Source organism: Letharia columbiana (genome assembly GCF_014066305.1).
Source record: "Letharia columbiana isolate WasteWater2 chromosome Unknown Sc0000032_s0, whole genome shotgun sequence".
Classification (NCBI taxonomy): Eukaryota; Fungi; Ascomycota; class Lecanoromycetes; order Lecanorales; family Parmeliaceae; genus Letharia; species Letharia columbiana.
Window position 1 is genome coordinate 121,020 of NW_023501075.1, and position 26,022 is coordinate 147,041.

General features: G+C 47.5%; 5 protein-coding genes across 5 annotated transcripts; 3 read left to right on the plus strand and 2 right to left on the minus strand.

The window, feature by feature from the left end:
* Nucleotides 1-8,544: 8,544 nt before the first annotated feature.
* HO173_008525 (uncharacterized protein) lies at nucleotides 8,545-9,817 on the plus strand (the record flags this gene model as incomplete). Its single annotated transcript, XM_037310425.1, has 5 exons — nucleotides 8,545-8,715; nucleotides 8,812-8,956; nucleotides 9,094-9,416; nucleotides 9,596-9,661; nucleotides 9,731-9,817. The coding sequence occupies 5 exons, from the start codon at nucleotides 8,545-8,547 to the stop codon at nucleotides 9,815-9,817; spliced, it is 792 nt and encodes a 263-aa protein (XP_037162658.1).
* A 2,290-nt stretch (nucleotides 9,818-12,107) lies between these two features.
* On the plus strand, nucleotides 12,108-12,368 carry HO173_008526 (uncharacterized protein; the record flags this gene model as incomplete). Its single annotated transcript, XM_037310426.1, has 1 exon — nucleotides 12,108-12,368. The coding sequence occupies one exon, from the start codon at nucleotides 12,108-12,110 to the stop codon at nucleotides 12,366-12,368; it is 261 nt and encodes an 86-aa protein (XP_037162659.1).
* Nucleotides 12,369-16,311: 3,943 nt separating this feature from the next.
* On the minus strand, nucleotides 16,312-16,907 carry HO173_008527 (uncharacterized protein; the record flags this gene model as incomplete). The annotated part of the gene is made up of 2 exons (XM_037310427.1): nucleotides 16,312-16,677; nucleotides 16,737-16,907. 2 exons carry the CDS (start codon nucleotides 16,905-16,907, stop codon nucleotides 16,312-16,314), a joined length of 537 nt encoding a protein of 178 aa, XP_037162660.1.
* A 380-nt stretch (nucleotides 16,908-17,287) lies between these two features.
* Nucleotides 17,288-17,897, plus strand: HO173_008528 (uncharacterized protein; the record flags this gene model as incomplete). Its single annotated transcript, XM_037310428.1, has 2 exons — nucleotides 17,288-17,437; nucleotides 17,505-17,897. 2 exons carry the CDS (start codon nucleotides 17,288-17,290, stop codon nucleotides 17,895-17,897), a joined length of 543 nt encoding a protein of 180 aa, XP_037162661.1.
* Nucleotides 17,898-23,012: 5,115 nt separating this feature from the next.
* On the minus strand, nucleotides 23,013-25,295 carry HO173_008529 (uncharacterized protein; the record flags this gene model as incomplete). Its single annotated transcript, XM_037310429.1, has 3 exons — nucleotides 23,013-24,183; nucleotides 24,233-24,477; nucleotides 24,756-25,295. 3 exons carry the CDS (start codon nucleotides 25,293-25,295, stop codon nucleotides 23,013-23,015), a joined length of 1,956 nt encoding a protein of 651 aa, XP_037162662.1.
* Between the last annotated feature and the right edge of the window lie 727 nt (nucleotides 25,296-26,022).

Consider the following 26,022-nt stretch of genomic DNA (forward strand, 5'->3'; position numbering starts at 1 on the left):
ACTGTCAAAGACGTAAGAGATACCTGGGGGGGGGGAAGGGCCGGGAGCGACAGGAACGCGTGGTACATCCTTTTAAGGCGTTAGAAGGCAAGAGAAGAAGGGAGAGGACAGAGCCAAATGACCACCGAACACTTACCATGTTTATTAATGGCTTTCTATACGCGAAAACACGGAAGAAGAGCTACCAGAGTCAGTCTGCGGCCGAGGTGGAACTGGGCTGATAGTTTTGAGGTATGGGTGGCAGTCTGTGACGAAGACTTCTAAGGTCTGCTGGATCGGTACTAGAAGCAAAAGCACCAGGAGGGCGTATTTCTATGCCTGCTTTGGAGAGGAATGGGTTCAGGAGATGCCACGAGCAGCTCAAAACAAGGCTTAAGCATAAGGACGCATACAAAGATAAGAGACCGCATAGTGAGGATAAGATGACTGATGACGGACAAGGCTGCGAGCATGGTCCGATAGCACAAGGCTGCGAGCAACGAAGGTTGCGACGACTGTCTCCACGAGGTTGGCAAGACCTGCGCTGCGCGGTAGAATGCTCTTCGCATGTCTTAATCTCGCAACTTCGAGAGGTAAAAGAAATCTAGACAACGCAGAGATTTTCGCTGGGGATTGTGGGAAGGTGGTGTGGTGGTATTGTGGTGTTTCACGTTTCAGCTCCTCGGCTCCTCATCGTATCTATTGGTCCTAACGAACACTGGCGATGTCCCACCGCTTGGCCAAGTCTAGATCCACAAACTCTCTCTTCATGAATCATTTCGCAGGATCGTGCTGCCTGGCAAAGCTGAGCTGCAGCGCAAAGTGGCATCGACGTCCAGGTGGTCTGGCGGCTCATTTTTCGATCTTTGGGCCGCATGCCGCATGCGAGGCCCACATTACTGCGCCGCAAAACGAAAGGTGATTGGCCTGGCCGCATTGCGTCAATAGTGCATTGCGTCAGTAATTCGACAGGATCGTTCTAAAACCTGTTTGTGACAAGTTCTGAGAATCGCGTTGAGCCTCGTCTCAAAAAAAGAAATAAAAACACAAAAACGATCGGAGGTGAGCAAGCTGTAGAAGGTCAGAACTATAATGAGCATGAGCCAGGTGTTTATGAAGACTTAGATAGGGAAAATGGAGTTACTGCGATAGAGTGGCATTGACGGAGCATGATCTCAGTGCCATTCGTGACTTGTCATAGAGCTCCTCGGAGCTGTCTTCGGACCCCTCGTTTGATCAATTTCACGAAAACAGATAAGAACAACCCGGAAATCGGGCCCTGGATACGACGCAGATACTCATGGTATGAGGTGTGAACTGTCACTAGCCAGGATACAAAAAGGAAACGATGGGAGCGGGTCTATAGCCGCGAGTCAATATGCATACTCTCTTTTTCATCACAACACTATTCCAAATAGGATACTCCGCCCCTATCTTCAGTTACACCAAATACAACGCACATCCGAGTTGGCCTACATGATTGGCCCAAACCTCGGCTGGCACGCTTCCTTTCACTACGAGGGAAAACCTCTCGCAAAGGCTCAACAGTCCGGGACTGGTTTCGGCGCTCTGGGGTTTGCATGTCAGGGGGAAGAATTTGATCTTGTCCTCACATCATGAAAGAACAATACCATATCATTTTTCGACGCAACATACTGCCTTCTCGATTCTTAAGATGCGTTGACCTGTGGGCAAAGCTGCAGGACAATGCACCTATCATTTTACATGCCCAAAGCGAAAATCAGAGACAATTCCACGACTCTTGGAAGGATTCACTAGGAAAAGACAACGCGGTCGCCTTCACATTGCTCCAGGGGCAGAAAGACAGCCCCAATCAAACACAAGATACCTATCATTGAAAATCAACGTTGAAAGAGAGATCGTCACTCCTTTTTCTAGTCATAACTCCTCAAGACCCTGGTCAGAGCGGACATGATAGCGGTGCCGGCTTTCATGCTTCGCGGTATGATGAGACCACTAGGCCATCTCGCCTTATTCACAGCTATGTCAGTTCTCCCCATCTTGTTGCGACGGATGCTCCTGGCTCATTTCTTGTCAGTGTGATAGGCAGTCCCAGGATTCAGGAGCACGATGGTGACACTTCGGCGTCCATTACGAATGTCATCGCTATCTCAAGCGTAACATGATCAGAGACCGAAGACAGTGTCGGCAGCAGTGGTACCAGTCGTGCTGGGACCGCGCGAGCAGGAAGAGAACAAATTGGTGGGGGCACGCTGAGAATACCGCCGATACATTGGTGAGTGACGATGGGCTTCGGCAATCAAGTCATGATGGTGGCTCTATGTGAGTACCGAGTTCTTTTGCTTCTCATTATCTGTCGTACCCACTGATAAATGATGATAGTCGCCACATACTTCGCACCCGCCTTGGCTTCCTGAAACCCCGGATGAACGACACACAGAACCCTCGGACTGGCAAAAATATGATACAAGTTTTGCCTTGTGGTCCGAAGGAAACTTTCCCACATGTGGTAGCTCGTTGAAAACATTGGGTGGTTGACGCTGCGCTAGGTCGAAGTCTTGGAGCAAAGCATTCTGCCTTCTAGGTATCGAGGCTTGACAGCTCCAATACAGACATTATTTTGGACTTGTCGTATATCGTGCCATGGAACGGTGAAGCACTCGTTGAAGGCCTTGCCTACGCTTGTTTCACTGCGCTGCCAGGAACACAGGCGGCTTCTCTCGATCCGCTTCCTCCCCAACCAAGGTATCGTGTCGGATTTTGGCTTCGGCGCCTCTGGAGCGGGTAGACGCGAGAAGATCGTGTACATAGTGTCAATAGAATTTCTGATGGTCTGTCGAATCCGCTGATTGATTACTGGCTTTCCGTCTCGCGGTGATCTTTCAACCTCAATTATTTATCGCTAACGGGGAATTCGGTCGTAGGATCCTGTGAATGGCTGTCAAGCCTCTCAAGAGAGAAGGCGGACTGCGGAAGACAGCCCTGTTGTTCCCGCAACCGCCGATTCCAGCCTCCGATTCGTAAAGCCGCAATTCTCTCGCCGACACTGAACTCAGAGGATGGCGACATTGAACACCTTCTGCGAAATGCTTACGTGGTGGTGTTGATGCATACAATCGCAAGTAAATGTCTTGTCAGCTTCTTCCTTGCAAACTGTTACCCAGGACAGTAAGATAATCTTGTAGCCGCTTCGGTGACGTTCGCGTACTAATTTGGATAACTGACGGAAAAGGAAGGTGGGGTAGCATCCTATCCGCGTATGAACAATAACAATGTAGCAGATCTTATTGGCGAGTTACCTTAACTATAACTAAGCAAGGTCGATCTGGCTTAGTGATTAGATAAACAGTGACTCAAAAGAATAAAGCATATATATATACCTAAAGAGTTTCTCTGTATCAAAAGAACAAAGTTTATTATGCAAAGCGGGGGGAATTAATTGAGAGGTGATGAGCTAAGAGGTTCAACAACTCAAAGTCGAAGCGCTTCTAGTAGCCCAATACGAGCCTGCCGCTTCTGGTGGTAGGGCCTTCGATAGTATTCTTATGCCTAACTCCCTTCGCCATGATAGACCGCAGCTGAAGAAAACTGCTGGGCAAGCTCTCACATGTAGTTACCCTCTAGCGAGAGCTGTCGGGGATATCAGGACGAAGTAAAAAGTTAGGCGCGGAGTTAATGCTTCATCTAGGTAAGCGATTGCACCCTTAAATCGTGGACGAATGGTGGGAGCCGTGTATCCGCATACTCATGTTGCAGCCGAGTGCCCAAGAGACGCTACCTATAAGACCGGAGGATAAAACTCGGACCCCAAGCCCCGTCTCTATCCCTGAGGGACTTCGTAAGCTATGGGAAGAGGGCGGGTGTACGAAGCGGAGAGACGAGTGTTGGAAATGCGAAAAATCGAGGTCGAGCTTCAGCCGCGTGTCATGTGCGGTTGGTGTAACCGCTTCAGGGTCGACTGTGACGCTTCGTCGCTGCCATTCGGCTTTGCTGCGCCAAAGACATAGGGACAGGTATTATGATCGTCGCGGAGATAGGTGCTCATTGTAGGATCGAACTTTGTAGGGCAGGAGTAAGTGGGTAATGATGGGTAGAAAATGGGAAAGGCCTAAGATAGCGCGCATTATGGCTGCGTCCACGCTGCGCAATTGCAAGGCCCGCAAAGGCTGAGGCGGTGAGGCCGTAGAGCATCTGCGAGGTATAACCCCTTGGGTTTATCCTAGCGCGCAGAAAAGGCAAAGAAGGCTGGTTCAGTTGCGGTGAACGATGCTGCAGCACATTGGGTGGCCCAGCCAACCGCCTTTGTCCCAGCAATTCTTTTAGACCATTCACACTCCAGACTCCTCACGACCCCCTTCTCAGCGTAACACAGCAGTGGTGATGATAGAAAGCATATAGATTCAGTGGTGGGGCCATCAGCTATTATGTAGCTGACGGAGACAAAGCACGGCTATCTATGGCTAACTACATGAAAGGAATAATGATGGAATATGCATGGAAGGATGTAGGAAGGACGCATGCATAGAAGGAACTAGACACGCTGACACCCCTCATTTGTGATGTACGAGGTGCATATGAGTCATCCCCAGTCGAAAAGAGAATATTGAAAATATGGATTCGGACCGCTTGAAGGGGGTCTGCTTCAAGTGTAGCCGCTGGGTTACCGCTAATATTGTTTATCAGCTAGTCACCTTTATGCAACCCTTGCAGTTATTTATGGTTTATGATCATGCAAGTCAGATCCTGCGTCGGGGCACCAGGGGGCCGGGCCTGCCACCAAATTATCCTGGAAAGTTGCTTTCCACTGCCTCCTCCCTTCCAAAGGAAATGGTTTTGCTTCAAAAAGGCGAACGACTCCCAACTTCTCTGCAAGAAACCCTCGAGTCCTGGTATTTCAGTCTGAGACAAAGGAGCACGGGCTAGATGAGGGATTTTCCTATAGGGGGTGTCAGCCCTACCGAGATGCCAACCCACCATACGATTAGATAGATAAAGCAGCCTGGGACCTGCAGTCCCTGCAGTAGATTAGGTACCAATAATTATGGAGCCGTGTCAAGGCCGAGCCAGGATTTCAATCGTCATTGTTGAAGGGCTAACCTGATTAGGTGGGCGTGCTCAAGAGTCGTGTAGCCTCGGGCAGTCAGGCCGGTGGCAGAAGAAGTCAAAGTTACCCCTGAACTTAAGTCTCTTCTATCATCTTGTAGCCAACTCGGCTTGATTAATCAGCACCAAATAGCTTTGTTCTCATACAGACCCAAGACCATACCTGGTGTAATGCAAAGGATGCCTCGTAATCTTTATCTTAAAGTCTGAAAGACCATCAGACCAAAGGGCCGACAAGACTTGAAGTTGGATCCTGGAATCGTCTCAAAGAGCCCGAAGTGCTGGTCGAATTGACAGATGCTGGACATGAAAATGACGTGCCTATCCGCATGGGAGCTTGCCGTGGACCGACAGAGCGCGACCAACCCGTCTCATTACACCATCGCGCCTTTACCCTGTGGATACGATGTGCGAAATGTCGTGATTTGAACAAGCGATGGTTACCCTAGATCTGTAGATATCGATAGGTCTGAGTTCCAGGAAGCCGGATGCGCGTCGCCTTGAACCAGATTTGTTTAAACTAGTCCTCAGATCCCCACTATTGCGGCAAGGCTCGCTCGCCAGCAACGGACAGTAGCGAAACGAAATGGGCGATCGAGAATACTAATGCGGCATTGGCGTCTATAATGACAGGGTTCCCCTTGGTTATCATTCTAATAATATTGAGCAGGCAAAGTATATACCGATTTTCACACCAACAATACCCTTTTCGAGTCACAAGGTGCACTGGCGGCTTCAAAATGCTGCAGAGCGAGACATTGTCATTCATGCGTCTTTTATCAGACCTCAGCGTAGAGTTTCCAGGAATAACACACCTAGTGTGATCACCTTTTGGAATCCTCACAAATCAAGGTAGTGGCCACTATCAGCCCAGTCAGATACAGTCAGGACTTTTTGCAGACATGAGCTCGAGGTAAGACTTCTTTTGGGACACTTCGGATCCGCTTCATCATCACTATATCATCTAGTGGCGTAGCTTTATTGGGACAATCAGTACCAGTAGCTGAGGTAAATGTGACGAGATGTCATTCCACTTTCTGTTGTTGCAAATTCTTACCGTAGACCAGCGCCGGACAAGAGTTTCATCGCAGTCATAGCGATCGATGGAGTCTCGCGCATCATGTTGGCACTGGACCTGGCAGTGTCGCCAAAGTCCTTGCAGGACGTTTCGACAACGTCGTGGCAACCGATCCCAGTGAACATCATACTGTAGTGGCTCGGAAATTTTGCGATGGGCGAAAGTGTCACGGGAGGGTTCACCTATATCCCCTTGTGTCACGAGTGGACTCTCAATTGCTCCTTCTTTGTGCTCGTTGCACTATCATGACGTTCTCACCAGCCACTGTGAAGCAATTAATTTTCCATTCAAGACTGTAAACATCGCACGAGAACAGACCTCAGACTTTCCGCTCACCTTGGGTGCCCGCTCTGCCCAATCCTTTCTGACTGTACAGAGGTTTATGTATACCGTATTGTACCAGCTTATCACATAGCCAGACAGATTCAGCAAATATGTATAACCATCTCTATCGATGTTCGTGTCCATTGATGATTGCCTAGAAGATCCTGGCTGTTTACCGAGAATGTGTCTCGATAGCGAGCAAGGAAGAGTATATTATGCCGCGCTCAGTTATTACCGAGGAGAGATGGAAGACATGATGTTAACGACCATACTATTCACGCCCACCCGCAGGGCATACCCTCACAACGATCATTTCAGTCTAAGCAAGATGCAGTCTCTGTCGCATTAGACCTCAGAATCCGATTCTTCTGGGTGAACTCCATCTGCATCTTTCAAGATAGCGCAGGACACAAAGCCATCGAGATAAGCAGGATGAGGACAAACATCCGGAATTTGAGAATTACTGTTGCAACAGGCAGCACCGTAATGGTTTTGATGGGTTTCTGCAAGCCAGGATCCCATCGACTGCATGTCAGCTTCGGCTTTGCTGCCCTGACGGCTCTATGGGTAGTGTAAGCCTGATATTCTACCAACGTGACAACGCTATGGGTGAATCGATCTATTTCAGTGCCTGGACAGTGGACGAGCGTACACTGTCACCTCGGTTCTTATCGTTGGGCCGGAAGGAGATGTCGTGGCATTGTCAGACTGACATCTCAAAATCCACTGCTGGGCTTCATCCAGCGCTCACACAAAGTTGCACGCGACTGCCTTCCTATCTATTGGATCCTCCATCCGTCAGCAAGCCAGCTATTGACACAGGTCATACTCGATCGCGCACTGCTCTGGATCGAGATCATCGGGGAATACACTCGACGAGAATTCATCCACGAAGAAGACAAACGGGTCGCGATCGGTGTCATAGCTGCCCAGCTTGAACCCGCCTGGGAAGGATCCTACGTTGCTGGCATGTGACGGACGGCTTCAATTTACCATGTTGCACGGAAGTTAACACAAACCCCCTTTGTAGAAAATCCATCCCCCAACCGTTTACCGCGCCCTACGTTGGTCATGGGGATCTATCGATGGGGTAGTTAGGCTGATGATGCTCCAAGGGGTAGACGCTGAGCTTTTAAAGCGTTCAGTTGTACCGATTAGGGCAGAAGCTCCGCCAGCTCAGGTCAAGGGAGGTGAGACTGCGCTTCTGGCGGCCGTGAGACCATTCTGTGTTATCAGTAAGCAGACCTCGTGGATTCTAGGTTTGAGTCTCAACACATAAAGACCACGAATGTACTCCAAGAGGAAGAAAACAATAAAGAACCGTTGGTGTGGCTCGGCAGAACTTTTGGCATTCTGATTGGCTTGATTTTGATATCGACCGACGCTGGGAACTACACTCGGATAGGCAGCCTTCCCTGTAGAAAGAGATATGGGACTGGTGATGCACTGGTGACATGGGAGAATCTCCTGCATGATATCAACGGAGAGGACCTGACAATTTTATTGTTTTCTTCCCAAAACTCCTGCCTCAAACCGCTTTTGCGTTTCCCCATAGCACATCTCACTGTGAAGGTGGGCCTCAACGCGATGGTGGCGGAGATGTGACCAAAGATTGCGACCAATGTTTCATGACCGTCGTGCCACAAACTTAGGAGGCTAAAACGCTGGTGTCCACTAGCGGCTATTACCCGCTGGTAAAATAAGCGAGGTTGATGTGCGAAACAGCAATGACTTCCTTTATACTAAACGTTGTGCTGCAGGAAATATAGGTGCTTCAATCGATATCAATGAAGAATTTCTTGTGAGTTACGAAGAGCAAGTGTGGAGAAGTAGAACTCTTCGAGACATCAACCAGTTTTGTTGTCATTATCATCGAAGGCGAGCTACGAGTATTTAGTGTGTAGGACTTGATCTCAAGCGTTAATGGTGTCGATGAACACGAGTATGAAAGCAATCTTCAAAAGTGAAAATGTAAGATCAATTTGTGACTCAAGATATGTTGTATTTCATTGACTGCCTCTTCCCCGTCTCCCACGTCTTAATGCTCAGTCTCAAGAGTAGCCTCTATTCTTGTCGCCATGGCATTCACAGCAGTCCTCAGCGCCCGAGTCCTCTCGTATCTTGTCTTCGCGGCCGTGTGTGTCTTTCTGCTCTACTCGAGGAACTGTATCGAACAATCTGTCCCACTCAGTCCTAACGGACACGCAGTACCCGTGGATGCGCATTCGATACACAATTTCACCCTAGGGGTATGAATCCTCTCTCTCGAACTCAAGAAGCTCCGATTAACAAAACCACCACGACACCAGTTCCAATAACTACTCGCCACAATTTCCCCAGGGCAGCTTGACGAGGAAACCGGGCTCAAGAAAGATGCCAGCGCAACCGGCATCGACCTCACGATCTTCGAAAGTGCGAAACCTGACGACTTTAGAGGAGGCGAGGATTCGAATCGCTGCCGCCTCGCGTGCGCTTTCGAACAGATGAGCCGTTGGCGACGTATCGTGGATGAGAGGCTCTCTTCGGCGCTACTCCTGTCGAGCGACGCCGTCTGGGATGCTCGGATCCAATTTTAGCTGTCGGCCTTCCGTGATGCGACCCAGAACTTGACTAATAGTCCCAACCAGTCGCTGCGGAACGACGTCCACCGCCCGACAGTCCGTACGGTAACGATTGGGACGTCCTCTGGCTGGGCCACTGCGGCAAAAACAGCGAAGCCTTCTTATCTTCTACCAATGACGCTACTGAGGTGCCCCGTGCTTTAGTATGCACAGCTCCAGATGGCCGCCCTCTAGAGGGTCGGTACCCTGGCACAGACATTTACCTCATTTCTGACAAACCAGTCGGCGAGCTGTGCCTCTCCTCATACGCCGTCAACTACCGCGGCGCGACGAAGCTGCTCAATTTTGCGGAGGATAGGAGAGGGTTGATGGATCAGAATATCGTGGAGGTATGCCAGGGTGGTGCCCTCAAGTGCGTTATACAGTGGCCGCAGATTATGAGTCATGTGGGAACGGCGAGCAAGTCTGTGGAGTGTTATGAGGAGTTGAGGACGAGGTGACCAGTGGTCGATTTGCAGTACTCAGTCCTAAAAGGGGTTTGGATGCAGCAGTGCTGACTGACGACAAGTCCACGCCGGCAGTCTCCCTTGATGGAGTTGGTAACGTCGTGCTGATGAGAGCACTCGATATGCAGGTAAACAGCCAGTATTGATACTATTCCTGCACTAGGCTTCGTTCATGGTTGCTGACCATTATGTCGCAGGGAGGTGTTTATCACCTCCACACCCATCGCTCGAATCTCGTCCAGAAACTCGGCGACATCACCACCAGTTGCACCGGAACGAGATGATAGCAGAAGATATTTTGCCCCGCGAGCAACCATCTACCGAGGGATTCGTTGGCCCAAACCTCCTAGACCACCTGCAATCACGTAGCTTCTGTCGACTTTGAAGCTGTAATCTGATTGAGAGCTAGGGACGACCTATACCTGATCACTAGATATGAAGCGGAATTATATAGGCTATGAAGGTCCAGCTTCCTAGAACGATATCAATGCTTATTCAGCTCCAGGAATGTCTTACTGGTATTCCTGCAGCCTTGAAAGATAGCGGAATTACCACCGCTTTCAAAGTCAGTCTAATCTAGGGCTAGTCTCGAGTTTGCGGGTCTTTTGTGGGAAAATTTTAAAATAAAATTTGGGTCAAAAAAAAAAAAGGAAAAAAAAAAAAAAAAAAAAAAAAAAAAAAAAAAAAAAAAAAGAAAAGGAAAAAAAAAAAAAAAGGTAAGCCTTTTTGGACATGCAAATAGTCCAAAAAAAGGCCCCCAGCGCTAGAAAACTCCCATGTCTGAGCGACATGCCTTGGAGTGAAATGAGGCTATATACAGGTGTGGGTGGGTGGGAGAAAAATGATATGGCTCTGACAGAGACGAAATCGAATGAAGAGCCATTGACAGGTGCAAAACAGGTGGCTCTATGCTCGTACTGGACATCTGTCCCTAACCCCTTGCCGGGGTACCAACAGGGGTACCAACAAGGGTATTAACAGGGCCAACGGCTGATCAAACAGCCATTAACGCTATGGCCTTATAATGGACCCACTAATCTATAGTCCCACTGTTGCGATTAGTGCTCGCAAACAGTGAGGTTATATAGAAATCATGTATGTATAAGTAGATATGTAGATAGATAATTAGGCATATTTAATATTGGGGCAGCTAAGACCTTTTTGGATATGCAAATAGTCTAAAAAAGGCCCCCAGCGCTAGAAAACTTCTAAATAACCTAAAACGTCGTCTAAAGAGGGTGAAGGTCTCGAGGAGAACTTCTGATAGTATCTATCGTAGTAAGTAGTAGGAATTAACAGCACTAGCGCGGACAGGCTAAAAGATACTGATGCTATAGTAATGCTCTGAGTATATAAGCTGGATAAATGATGATATATAGGCGGTAGAAATCTGACTTTTTAACGGTCTAGCAATTAGATCTCGTTATTGCTAAGGCCGGCGTTATATACTAATATTATAATCTCTCTGCGAAAGGAATAGCCTAAATAATAACCCTTAATATTAAGTGACGTTAACACCTCGCGGAGGTTACTAATAACGGCTTCTCTAGTAAAGAAGGAGCCCTCTAGCTGAAACAGCGGTGTATTAGATGGGGCTTCTTATCTAAAGAGATAACGTAAGGCTTTAACTGCGTATACGTTATCGTTTAATGTGGCTATCGTAAGTATAATTCTACGATAAAATAAATTCGTTTTAAATACTAAAAATATAAGTTCTAGATAATTATCGAATAGCCTCACTAAGCGATATATAAGAAACTATTCGCCGAAGTTCTTCTATTAAAGATCTCGCTTATTATAAATAAACTTATTTATATATAGAAATATCGCGAAAGCGAGATAAAAGAAGATATATAGAGTCGTTCCAGTATAAGTTAACTTATCGAAATAAGAAAGAATTTAAAGCAATAGATTCTTAATAATTAGACGCCTTTCTTTTTATATTAGCTTCGCTATAAAGACGTTAACTATCTATAATAATGCGTTATAACTAAAAATAATAAAATACTAAGAGATCATCGAACTTTATATCTATATGGGCTTGTTACGAGCGTACCCTTGACACACCACTCAGCCCTCAGCCCTATGGTTAGCGGGCCTTGGCGGAGGCATCTCCTACTATATCATGCCTCCTTCCTACATACATAGTTCGGTAGCCTTATTATCCTAGTTCTACCTCACCCATACTGGTATCGCACCTATGCTGGTCCTGACATTATAATAAGGCTCCTTCGTATACCCGGCGAAGAGAAATGCAATCGGACACACTCCATTCGAATTAGCGGACGAATTCAAAGAAATGCGCTGGCAGGGGCTTTGGCAAGAAACCAAGTTGAGCCATCGTATCCCTGGGTAAGCCCACCAGACGGGTAACTCGGTTTCATAGCGAATCGGACTCGCCAAAACTGTGGGCGAGGGATAAATAAGGCACAGGGACTATTCGTACGACTAGCGAATTGATAGTAGAAAGAAATCGTCACAAACCCCACACACAGTGAGCCTGCTACAATGGCAGCAAACGTACGACCTCTTCACTGAGCATGTCGACAACACACTCATAGTGAGCCTGCTACAATGGCGACGGGAACAGCCCCGAAACGACTACGATTCGACCTCTTCACTGAGCATGTCGACAACACACATAGTGAAGCCTGCTACCAAATGGCATTCAACACATTCAATTCTTTCCCTACCTACCTACCAAACCTACGAATCGACAAAGACAAAGGATGGAATGGGGGTGGACTTGATGGCAAGAGCATGGGAGACACAGGGCAAATCTACAGTGAAGCTCCCAGGCCAGGCTGCCAACAGGTGTTGGAGTTGGATTCATAACACATGCATGCGTTGGATTTTCTTCAATTCTATTGATGGACTTGATGGCAAGAGCATGGGAGATATAGGGCAAATCTACAGTGAAGCTCCCAGGCCAGGCTGCCAGTAGGTGTTGAAGGCGAAAAAAAAAAGTGGAGGACTATGACAAGCAGACTGGGCAAGGAGAAGAACTCGGAGAATCTTGCTGGCACGCAGGCAAGATATGGTCAATATCTCCAGGATCTCCGCAGGACAATGTGGGTATAGCAGGCATGGATGGCACAGTCAAGACCAGCATGCGATCCGATGTTTTCGACTGCTACCACTACACCTCGGCAAATCGTCTCCGGTCGAGGCCTACACGGACTATGGATGTTTGGAGACACAGGGCAAGCAATGGGCGTGCATCTCCGGTCTACCAGCCATGGGGGCCATGGCTATTTGAGAGGGGGGGTAGTGTTACGAGCGTACCCTTGACACACCACTCAGCCCTCAGCCCTATGGCTAGCGGGCCTTGGCAGGAGGCATCTCCTACTATATCATGCCTCCTTCCTACCTACATAGTTCGGTAGCCTTATTATCCTATTCTACCTCACCCATACTGGTATCGCACCTATGCTGGTCCTGACAGGGCTGACTTAAGGCCGGTAAGATATATCTTTATAGACTTCGACTTAACGCGGTAAGTACTTAGATTAATAATTCAGTCTATAAAAATATTTATAGTTGTTAAAAAAGAAGATTAGATCTCTATAAGTGCGTAATAAATCGTATAAAATCTTATTAAAATTATATATATCTTTCTAATTTTAGTAGCAAGCCCCTATTAGAGAAGTCGTATAATCTCTCTAGATAATACGATCTAATTATACTAATATTCTAATAAATCCCACTCTATTTCAGCGAAGATATAAGATCTTTCAGCTATAAATATATGTTAGCGATTTTTCGATATCGAAAATATAATAGATTATCGACTAGCTAGTTAGCCTTCGTAGATATTTAAATAGATATTACTATAATGTCGTAAATAGCTATTAGTATAGCTATATCGTATAATAGGGCCATAGCTAGCTCGTATATAGAGGATTTACGTAATCTATTAACGTATACGTCGTTATCGTAGTAGAGAATTAAGCGAGATTCTTATAACTAATATAATTATAGCTTTATCGCGTAATAAACGATCTTTATTTTCTTAAATTATATATCTTTAGAATAATAACATATAGCTGTTTTAATACTAAAAATGTCTTTAAATTAAATCGATTAAATATAATCGAAATAATCGAGAATATAATCTTCTATACTAAATTTTCTAGATATATCGATTTATATATATTATATAACTCGACTATCGACGTAATATATTAAAGATAACGCTATTCTAATACTTTAGAAAGATATTCTACTATAATAAGTCTGCCCTTATATCGCTTATAATTCGTATAATTATTATAGGCCTTCGAAGGGCATCGAAAAGTCGCCTTAAAAATACTCTTTCTAGAATTACGACTTTAATAGCGAAAGAGAGGAAGTTAATTACTGACTCGAGCTTCTAATATAAGATAGTTACCCTTTTTTAGAAGATTTTTAATTATAATTCTCGCCTTAACCAGCTTGTTTGGGGAGAGTCTCGCTTATATATAAATGCTATCGAATTTAATTCCTAGAAACTCGACTATAAAATCTATAATATTTTTTTATATAATTAATCTAAAGGCCTAATTCGCTATATAATTAGTTGAACTATTAAATATATATAGTTACGTTATTATCTAATAAAAGAATTACGAAGAAATCGTTTAAATAGTAAAGTATTACTTTCTATAGAAGGATCGCGATTAAGATCTAAGTAAGAGTCTTTATGAAGAGATTGAATAGAAACAATGATATGCGTAATCTGAATGATAGATATCGTTCTTTTCAATAGCGTCTATCACAATTGAAACTAAGTAGTTATTAATTCGATATAGCGACGAATATATATCTGAAAGCGTCTTTAAGATCTCTTTTAACGAATTAGACCCTTAAGCCTTTCTATAGTAGTATTACTACTGCGTTATCGTATATAGCATATTTTAATACATCTTACTCCGCCTAAATACTGTTATTAACTAAGTGGCCGTGTGGAAATAAGAGGTTATAAATTCGTCTTTAATCTTTATTATATTTTGATATTAAATCGAGTAGCGAATAAACGTAGTAAGGCTCGTTTTAAAGATTAACCTCGATTAGGCGATACTATTAAAGCTATTTTTAAAGATTTATTAATAGTATTTAAGGTACTTAACGTACTAATAGATAATTTTAATTACGATAAGCTAGGATATAGCCTTAAAAATCTATCTTAGCGCCCTTTCGAAGAATAGTCAAAATAGTCTTAACAAATATTAGGTTCGAGTAATTGTTTAACTATTTGAACTAACTATCAATTATTAACAGTCTCTAATAGAATAAATCCGAGTCTAGTAGGTCGTATAGCGCGTACAGGAAATCCTCAGATATGTACTACAGCGACTAGGGCATCTGCGGGTACTCTAGAAGTTATTCTATCTTAATAATATAATTACTTAGTAATAAATAATTAAAACTACTTATAGCTAGATTTAAAGCCTTAAAGTACTTATCTATCGAATAATTTTATTAATAGATTATATAGATATATAAGTAGATACAGCGCTCGCGAAAATAGCTACCTCTATTGAAATTCTTATAAATTTTAGTTTCTTCGGCGGTAACCTTACTGAGGCTAGGCGCACCGAAATTTAGCTTACTATTATTCGCATAAGTCTCTTTTAAACACGAGAAGGTTCTTATAACTCTAATTATCTACTTCCCAGGCCTTAAGATTATCTTAGCCACCCTAAATATATATAGTAATAAAGGCGAGGTAATAAGCGAGAATAAAGTTAAATCTATAGATAATAGATAATTATAGTAAGCAAATAGCATACATATATAGAGCCTTATTTAAGTCTTCCTTTACGCTGACGTATATAAAGCGACTAGTAGCTATCAGTATATATAGAAGTAGTACATTATATGATTATAGCTATTAACGTTCTTATCCTCCTTGGCCGGGATAGTATATATATAGGCTAGTTTAACGAAGTTTTTAATCTTAAAGGTTTCGAAGAAGATTTACTTAAAGTACTTAATGTCTACACTTCGAAACCTTTTAACAATATTAAGAAAGAGCTTTTTACCTTTCATATAACGAAAGAAAACTCCTCTTCTTTCTTCTTAATTCGATTTAGAGTCGAATAAATTCGAATTCGATATATCCGAGTAACGATAACGATGACTGCGGCTGTAGCGGCGGTGGTGGCGGTATAACTTATAAACCCTACCCTCGTGAGGATAGCGATAATTTCGCTCGTCTTAGATCTTGAATAGCTGGGCTATTAATTCTTTAAGATCTACTTTAATAGCAGGTGGGGGCGTTTTATCCACCTGATCCGGGCTTATGGTACTCGATGATGTGTCGTGTACGAGGATGTCGTCGTGGGGGGAGGTGTTTTGGCCTTGGTGGCCTTGGGAGCCTTTTTTGGCCTTGGGGGCCTTGTTGGCCTTGTTGGCCTTGTTGGCTGCGTTGGAGGTCTTTTTGGTGACCTTGGAGGCGGGGTGATACGTTTGGCCGCTTTTTTGGACCTGGTAGCGGCGGCGGGGGCTATTACGAAGTATGTAAGAGTATGGAGTGTGTTTGTGGTAGTTGGATAGTGCTTGTGATAGTTGAATGAAGGCTAATGTATATAGACTCAACTACGAAAAGAAGAAGAAAAATAATATAGCTCTGACAGAGACGAAATCGAATAAAGAGCTATTAACAGGTATAAAATAGGTGGCTATATAGCTCGTACTAGACACCTGTCCCCAACCCCTTACCGGGGTACCAACAGGGGTACCAACAAGGGTACCAACAGGGCCAACGGCTGATCAAACAGCCACCAACGCTATGGCCTCATAATGGACCCACTAACCCACAGTCCCACTGTTGCGAGTCGCGTGTTATCAGATTGTCTTCGCCCGTCTGAAATCCTTGTTGAAAGGGATCTTGCTCCATGTTCAATGTTGCGAACACCATACGATCAACATGGTTCCTGAACTTTTCCTTGACTTTCTCAAAGGAATCCGGTGGAGACGTCAGTGAAGGATGCTTATGAGCAAGAGCATCGAGATACGGCTCAACCATCTTCAGACATTCGTAAGAATCTTCGGTCTCTTTGTAGTATTCTGTCGCCAGCTCGCCAGCGAAAAGAAGATCAAGGGCGTCGACCTTGCCCTCCAAAACCTTCAGCAGCTTCTTCTCAACGTTAGGACATACCCGCTTGGACGGAAGAATTCTAAAGCCGGTCAATTGCTGTTGCTACGTAAGCTTTGCCCTACCTGAGACATACCCAGTCTGGTCTCCAGTGTATCATTTCGTCTCGAGTGAACCTTTCGCTTTGCTTCCTCTCCATGTGATGTATTGCTGAATGTGAGGCTTGGGCAGGTGATTTCCTTACAAATCAATTCGTCCAACGTGCTCGATAGGAACAAGAAGCAAATGAACTCCATGCCTATGATAAAATTCTGCGGAGGAAGTCCAAATGGCATGGAGAACCTGCAGTATCCCACCTCTTGCTTGCTTAGAAGCTCATTATTGGGGCGCCAAGCAGAATTGAAGCAAAGACGTTTCCAGAATTATTAGATGATGAAGATGATTCGTGTCTAACTACTGTGGCCTGGAGTCCTTTGATCGCCGCCCTAAGCGTGTGGGTGATGTCGTCCAACGCAGGAATTATACAATCTAAAGAGCACATATCCTTGAAAAATGCTCATGCTGCAGTACAAATGTGGGTGTGATGTGCAAAGACTCCCAGTGCCAAGCAATTTGCATCTGCAGTGTACCAATCATCGGGTTCCTGCATGTATATAGCATTCCAAGTGAAAAAGTGATGGCCCCTCCTGCGCACGTTGATGATTATTACGACATTCTCAACATATCGAATACTGCCGCTGCTGGAGAAGTGATCGCTATTTATAGAAGACTAGTAAAGATCCGGCATCCTGACAAAAAGCGCGGCTCGACAGATGCGTTTCAACAGGTAAGTCCCACCAACTTTCCAAATTACTTGCCACAATAAGAGCAGTGACTGACTCTTCTTCGAAAAGCTCGGGAAAGCTTATGAGATCCTCAAAGACCCTGTAGAACGACGTGCGTACGATTCGGTATGGCCAGGCATCAGAGATCGTCTACGAACACAGCACCAATCGGATTTGCGCCAAGCTGAAGCTGCCGAGGCAGAAACGCGGAGGGAGGCTGAAGCAAGGGCGAAAAACAAAGAGGAAGATGAAGCAAGAAGGAGCAGGGGAGCTGAAGCGAGGGCGAAAGATCTGGAAAATGCAGGACGACAGAAAGTCCTTCAATCTTGGCGAGTGAGCAAGGCGAGATACGACAAAGATATCTCCGACTTACATCAGCACACAACACTGCTTGAAAAAGACTTGAATCAACTCGAGGACCAGGATAATGAGGATTCCAGAATTGAGCACGATGCAAACTAGCTAACGCGTCATCCTTAGCTCATATTTCTATCCCAAAGCGAAAGAAACCGAGGAGCAGAAGCAGGGAAGGAGAATACAGAGGCGTACAAGTCGTCGCTCCAAAGAGATTTTGTTAATGACGACGAAGGGCAAGTTACAGAGACAGCGCGATGTACTGTAACGCGTCATTGATCAGATTGCCGCTGAGGAGGACCCAGTAGAATATAGCAAGAAAAAAGAGGAGGACGAGTGGAGGAACGTGGAGGAGGAAGATAAGAAGAGAAAGGGAAAGGAGAAAGAGGAGGAAGACAAGGACAGAAAGGCGGAGGACGAGAAGAAGAAGGCGGAAGAAAAGGTGAAGGCACAACAGCAGGAGGAAGTCCCAGAAGCACGAGAAGATTGGGAAGCGAATGAGAGGAGACGGGCCGACAGGGGAAGAACGATGAGAGAAGCTCCAGCGGGGCGGACCCTCAACGTGAGATTTGAAGCGGTGGCGCAAGCAGAACGAGAGATCGTCGGGCATGCACTGAAGTCCAAAAAGATGCACAACGACTGGGTCGAACCGGCGTCAAGGAGATACTGCCGGCATGAGAATTTCTGGGAGATTGTCAGGGGCGAACAACCCTGTGACAAGTGTTTTGTTCTTCAGAGCCTGTTTCAAGAACACTCGACGTTTCAGTGTTCCTGCTGCAAGATGGTGGAGTGTTGGCGTTGTTTCTGGAGGGTCGATGAGTGAGCTGGAGAAGTGAGAAAGGCTGAGATCAAGAAATTAAAGGGGTTGAGCTATGAGGTATGACACATGTAGCATTTGCCGAGCAATGGGACATCCACCCGAAAAGATGTTGCTTTCCACCCTATATCGTGCCAGTCGGCCGAGCACCTCGTACATTGCTGGTACCTGTGAGCAATCTCGAACCCTCCGTGTATCGCTCCACGAGAAGCCACCGCAAGTCGTTGGAGTACCTGGAGTCTTATTTCCTTGGAGTGATGGTCCCACTCTGTCAGAACATGGAGAGTTGTCCTGCCATTCGCACGCGGTTTACAAGGGTCTGCACCTTTCGCCAGAAGGGATTCGACGACCTCACAGCTCAGTATCCTGGATTTAGTACTGACAAGGCAATGGAGCACCGTTGAACCATCAGCCATAACCGCACTGACATCAAATCCGTCATCGGCAAGGCATCGGACTGCTTCTAGCGCACAAGCGCCCACAGCAACGTGCAAAGGTGTCAGCCCAGTACCTGTTCCTCATATCATGTTCCTCATTGAGTGGAGCTATTTCCCTACTGAGTAAAGGCTTGCTCGAATTGTTCTTGTCGAGAAGCCAATTCCGAAGCTGGCTCAAGGCTTTCGCATTGTTTCTCCTTGCAGCAGAATGCCACACAGTGGAGCCCTCGAAATCCCTTGCACCAATGTCAATACCTTGCTGTAAGAGCAACGTGAGGCACTGAGATCTTTCTCGTCTCACAGAGTAGTGTAGTGCTGTCTTTCCTTTCTTATCTCTAGCACTGCAATCGGCGCCGCGCTCTAGCAATTGCTGTACAATCTCGACATGACCTGCCTTTGCAGCGTATCGGAGAGAAATCCGGCCTGTACTCTTGTCTACCGCGTCGGTATCGTGTATGTCGTCCTGTAGTATGTTTCGGACGATGCTAAGATGTCCAAATTCGGCAGCGATCCGGAGAGAGCTGCATGAATCGGTAGCTATAGTCCGACTGGGCACTGACGCGAGATCCGGTCGTGCAAGCCCCTTTGGTGTTGCGGTATGATCGGCATCTGAGGCCAGTGCTTGTATCTCTTCAACGACTCCCTTATCGGCGCTGTCAACTTTCGCCCAATGACGCAGTAACGCAGCTGTTTGTTGAGCATTGTTTTGACCTTCTCAAAAGTAAGATAACATGAATGGATATGATGTATTTGGACTCTTGAGTCGAAGGTTTCCCCTTCAAGCTGGCACACCACTAGATGAAGGCTGTTGAGCATGCCATAAAGAAGACCGATTTCCGAGGACAAACCGGATTTTTCTTTGGGGCATCCTTGACAGCCTTGATATACTTGAATGTTCGACGAAAGGCTGTATCAGCGATTGTGATGAGACCAGCAACGCTGGCGGAGATGGAGAGCGGATGGCCTTCTGTGGTTAAATTTTTTCGTTGGCTCAAGGTCTCTCAATAAATCGATATGCATACTTGTAGTTCTCTTCTTCTAGGCGCAGATGGTTATACCAAAATACTCAGGCGATAGGATCACAACGAGGAACGAATTGGCCGACATTCAACTAGACATAGATGGTAGGAAAATCTGAGTGTAAGACTGCGAGAGCACAAAGGATTTAACTGCGCCGGCTTTGAGGAAAGGAAAAGAGTCGGCAAGGCAGCGCACAAGGCGACACCGTTATACTCAAGGCTGCATATCGAGTCGTTGGAAGTTATAAAAGCCCCACGTTAACGAGCTGATCTACCAATCACGACGTGCATACGCGGGCTGAAGCTCAGCGATGCCTGATTGTGCTATCGATCAACAACTCTGTCGGCGGAGTGAATATAGAACTCTGTCGAGAGAACCCAGATAGGTCCATTGAAACAATTACTGCGACCGGCAAAATTGAGTATGAATCGTCCACCATACTCAAGTTACGTGTCCTCCCTCTCCCTCTGATCTCCCGCCCTGCATCTGGGACCTCGACTTCGGTCGCTAAGCCTGCAACGCGACGCCGTATCGCCATCAAAGCTGGCGGAAGGTGGTGCGGGATGAGGCGACCCACACTGTCCCAACGTGACTGCGGAGAGTAACCGATAGTCCTGAGCGCCAGGACTCCTGCGTCAAGATCTTGGATGTGTAAGCCTCGCTTAAGGGGTGGGTCTGGAAGATGCGGTTAGAGCTGCTGCTTCGGAATTGCGCCCGACCTAAGCTTAACTCGGGGGCTCATTGCCCCTCTCCAGCCGAAAAGAACACCCTACATTTCAATCTATGCGCCCTCTGAAAACAATCCTAGGGCTCCTTGCTATAAGGCTGCCTTCCGAAACTTAAGTCTGGTAGGGAGGGTATCGTCGGCTCGGGCATATGTCTCCATCAGCAAAATTCTGTTGAAGGCGGTTAACGCATCCCCTCGATCGTCTGCATCTTCAGGTGATCAGCTTAATATGAATCGTGCTTGTTAACATACCGTACTGCCTGCCCAATCCACGCATTTTCAACACTGATCCTCGAATCGTCCACCCCTCCACCCCCAAGGCGTCGGTGTCTATTCGTCCATGATGAAGCCCGAATTTGTCGACAGACGTGGGTATACGTCCTAGCTTCCACCCGGCTTGGAATAATCTTGATGATCGAGGGTATCAATCTCATTATCAGAAATTCGCAAATCCAACAGGTGAGTATTGCTGCAACGCCGGAATCCATACAGAGTAAGGTAATCATCATTCGTGACCTCGCACCAAAGATCGCGGAACAAAGATGCGGTTTCCAGAATCGCACGACGATTCGTCGCAGCTCTGCTGAGGTTCAAGACTCTCTCTCTCTCTCTGCGCGTTTGGCTGGCTCGGTAATGTCCTGTGGCTGACAGGTCGGAACGATCGCGTCAGTTACGATATGATCGCACTCGCCGCGTTCTGCCTTCCATCTATCATAGAGCAGACCCAGACATCCGCACGAAGCCGTGCATATACAAGTTAGCCCCTCGAAATTCCGACACCCAGGGGATCGACCGGCAGGACCGATGGCTATTCGACACCGTGAGTGATTGATGGTTAGTCAAGGTATCGCAGATATTCGCTCAAGCGCTTCCCCCCGAATACCGGAAAACGGCTCAGTGAACGGCTTCGGCCTTCACTCAGGAAACCGTTCGAGGCGAAGCCATACGTCAGACAAGTCGAGCGCGGCTGTCGATGGCAGCAACGCCCTGTCTTGAACCTCTGAGCAAGAATAAAGGACCGGCCGCCCTCGCCCTTCACACGCACATACCTCGCGAACGTCGCGGACCGACCGCTGAATAAGTAAGTAAACCAACCCTACATGCGAGTGCTAATCCCGAGTCAATCAAGACCATACGCTTTCCTTTCCTTTCCTTTCCTTTCCTTTCCTTTCCTTTCCTTTCCTTTCCTTTCCTTTCCTTTCCTTTCCTTTCCTTTCCTTTCCTTTCCTTTCCTTTCCTTTCCTTTCCTTTCCTTTCCTTTCCTCCTTCCTTCCCCCCCCCCCTTCCCTCCCCTTCCCCCCCCTCCCCTCCCCTCCCCCCCCCCCCCTCCCTCCACCGCCCCAACCACCAAACCCCCCCTCCTCCCCCTCCCTCCCCCCCCCTCCCCCCCCCCCCCCCTCCCCCTCCCTCCCCTCCCCCATCTTTCCCCCCCCTCCCTCCCTCCTCCCTCCCCCCCTCCCCCCCCCCCCCTCCCTCCCTCCCTCCCACCGGCCCCGCACAAAGTCCATCTTCCATCAATTCACCGTTGTTCAGTCGAGCTTCCGACTTCCCTCTGGCCCCGAGGATAGACCTTCCCCCCCTCCCTTCCCAGCCTGCACCGCCAAGCGCCGCGGACAGGGCTGTGAGAATCAGCTTTCTCACCACGAGACCCCCCATCCCCAGCCCCAAAATTCAAATCAAAAGAACGAGGGAGTGGGGGGGGGGTGGGGGGTTTGGGACAGAAGAGGGCTGGGTTTGATGTATGGGAGTTTTTCCTACCTTTGTCGATTATTTCATACTCGGGAGCTGCATCCAACAAGACTCTGCTTTTGAGCGGTTGGGACAGGGGTACGCACGCTACTGGCATGCCCATGCTGCTTTGGACTTTGGTGGGTAAACAGGCCTAGTTGTTGTTTAAAGATGCTGGTAATTCAGTGTGGCTCGTTAGATGTCGAAAGAGCGGTTGATTAATATGTATGTTGTCTAAGGGAGGTGCGATGCTTATCCCGAGTCCCGCTTGCATTCTTATCACCAGAAAACCATCGTGTGCACATGTTTTATTTGATAGGCTATCTGCCTAAATGATATCTCGAATCCCGGGGAGAAGAGAAAGTGTTCATGCCGTCAGCTCATGAGCCACATGCCTGTATTACGTGCAAGCGTTCCACCTTTTCCTATGCACTTTCAAATCTCTTTTCTGCTGTTTTGACCCGTCTCAATTCTTCACAAGGCTTCCGCCGACTCTACTGCACGATCTGCTCCCTAAGTTTACTCGGGTCCTGCCCCTTCCCTCTCCGTCCCAGGAGTGTTGCATTGTCCAGACTGAGCTCGAAGGCGCCCCTGTTCTTCCTCACTTGCTGCTTCGCTGCCGCCGCAACTGCAGGGCTGTGCTGACCATAGCCGGCTTGCTTTGGCGCAGCTGCCTGTCGTGCTTGTGCAGCAGCACTAGGATTGCCGAGGTTTGTGCTTCTCATTTTCTGTTCCACGCTGCTGACGTCCGCCGCGCCACCCTGCGGTTTAGGCAGCTTGGAGGGCGGGTTTTGAGCCGGTGCCAAGTCATCATCAAGGTCGTCGTAGTCGTCATCATCATCTTCGTTGAGCGGGTTGAGGCCGTTCATTCCAGCTGCACCACGGTAGCCTTGCGGGAAATTCTTGCGACGCTTCCCTTCTTCTTCTTGACGGTGAACGGCGTAGCTGACATCGAAGACTTCACGCAGATTGACAGCGCCAGGGGAGCGGAAGTCTACGCGGCGTTGATGACCACCTGGTGTTTCGAGGTATTGGCTTGCGAGAGTATCCGGCGGTGTTGTGCCACCGTGCTTTTGGTTCCCGAAGCCGTATTCCTTCTGACGAGTGTAGAGAGGGGTGGCCAGGGGTGGAGCATCGGCCGCAGCGTAGGTTTCTTCTCTGGTGTTCCGGATCCATGGGTGGTTGAGGAATTGCTGAATGGTGTACCGTCGTTCAGGATCAACAGTGAGGAGATGTGAGACGAGATCTTGCGCAGGCTTGGATATGTCATCCCACCACGGCGAAAGGAAGGTATATTGGCCTCGTGCCACTTTCTCGGTAAGGACCTGAATGCTCTCGTCGTAGAAAGGGGGAAACCCGCAAAGCAGCGTATATAGAACGCATCCCAATGCCCACATATCAACGCTCTTCGAATAGCGTTCATCCTTCACAATTTCCGGTGCTGTGTATCCAACGGTACCACATGGCGTCATGGTCTGGCTGTCCCAGATGACCTTCGACAACCCGAAGTCCGCGATCTTGATCGTCCCGATACCTCCCGCTCCAACACCCTTGATGAATTCTCCCTCATCTTCCTTGTCTTCGTCTTCAGCCGATCGAGGTTTGGGGTGTCTCGTAGGAATAAAAGTAGTGGGGTAGAAGAGGAGGTTTTCAGGTTTAATGTCTCTGTTCAAGAATCAGCATCTGCATCACAGGTAGCGTGATGTCCACATACCGGTGTACAACACCAGCAGTCTCGTGTAGATATTCCAGAGCCTCCGCGACCTGCACAATGACGTGACGACTGAGGTCTTCACTGAAGTATGTCAATCTGACAATCTGATGGAACAGCTCGCCTCCAGGGCAGAGCTCGAGAACGATGTAATAGTACTGCCGAGATTCCGAGAAGTCGATGAGTCTGACAATGTTGGGATGGTCTAGTTGCCGCATGATTTGAACTTCTTTGAGAATATTTGCTCTCTGCGTAAAGGGAAAGAGAATCAGTAGGAGTTTTTCGTGGAGAGGTCAATGTGAACAAGGCAAAGGCGCATAGCAGCAGATGTATAAGGAATGCGATGCGCACCTCCACAACCTTGGGTTGCTTTTTGAAGTCCGGATGTAGATGGTTGTCGCCCTATTGCACCATCTGATGTTGGCAAGGCGTCGCAGTGGACGATATGTTGAGGGAGGGTGGCAATGCGTGGATTGCAATGCAACACATGAGAAAGGAGAGACGTCGGTGCCGATGCCAAACTTACCTGTGTGGAGTTCATCTCGAACTTGCGGACGACTTTGATGGCAACCTCGGGTCCATGGCCGTTAGCTTCCCGGGCACGGTATACGTTGCTGAAGGCACCGTCGCCCATTTTCTCCAACAGGGTCCACCGTTCCAAGCCGGGATATTTTGGCAGCTTCCCTTGGCTTTCCCTCTCTTCCGCAACGATTCTCTCGATGACTGACGGGTCAGTCTCTTTTCCTGATCGTGACACGGTTTCAGCGTCGCCGATTCTTTGCTTGTCACCCGCTGCTCTGGCGGCAGCACCACCTGCCTGGGCGGCAACATTTCGATTGTCGATGTTTGCTGCAGAGTAGTCTGCGCCGGGAACGTTTCCGTGTTGTAATGGTTTGTGGTCGAGGACGTTTGGATCGCTCATGGCATATTGGGCGTTTGGCGGTGGCGGGACATATCGTTGCTGTTGGGCATGGACGGGGGAAACGTTGGTGGTCGGGTCACCGTGAGCTTGTTTGGCTTGCTTGCCATGCCTGATGAAGTTTTTGAGGTTCTGTATGGTTGACATGTTGAATGATTGATTCTGGGGTGTTGAGAAGGGTTGGTAATGCGGCTGCTGAGGGGCCCGCTTTGACCAGGACAGGCCTTGAAGGGGTGGTTTTGGAGGCAGAAGGTGAGGGATTGACAAGTGCAGACGAGGAAGTGCCTTGGCCTTTACTTGCGTGCGGGTGAGGGTGATGGTGAGGGTGATGTTGATGGTGATGGTCTGGTACTGTAGAGTGGCGGAGGTATTATTTGCTTACGCAGGCCGATCGCGATGATGCACGAAGAAGTATGACGATGGATCTGCTCAACATGTGAAGTGGGCAGAAACAGAATCCAAGAGCTCGGTAACAGTTGCCGCTTATGTCATCGGCTCTCACACGTGTGCAAAGGAAGTTGAAGTACTCCAGTATTTTCCTTGTGGAATTGTGACAGGCAGATAAATTGAATAATGATAATTAAAATACCCGAAGTGCAGCGATAGGTGGGCAGGACCAGTGTGTACTTTGTACTTGGTAATAATCATTCTTACATGTCCAATTCTTACGGTGAATTCTTGGTCATGTTGTGTAGCCAGGGGCCTGTCCCGTCCCTGATGGCTTATCCTGCTGCAAGATGACGCCATACTGTCCACATTCGTCAATGGGCCAATCGCACTTACGTTCTTCCCGCCATCATGAATCCTTGTCCTGAACCCTTTAACCATCACCACCATGATTTTTCTACAACTCAGCCACCCTGCCTGCTGCGCG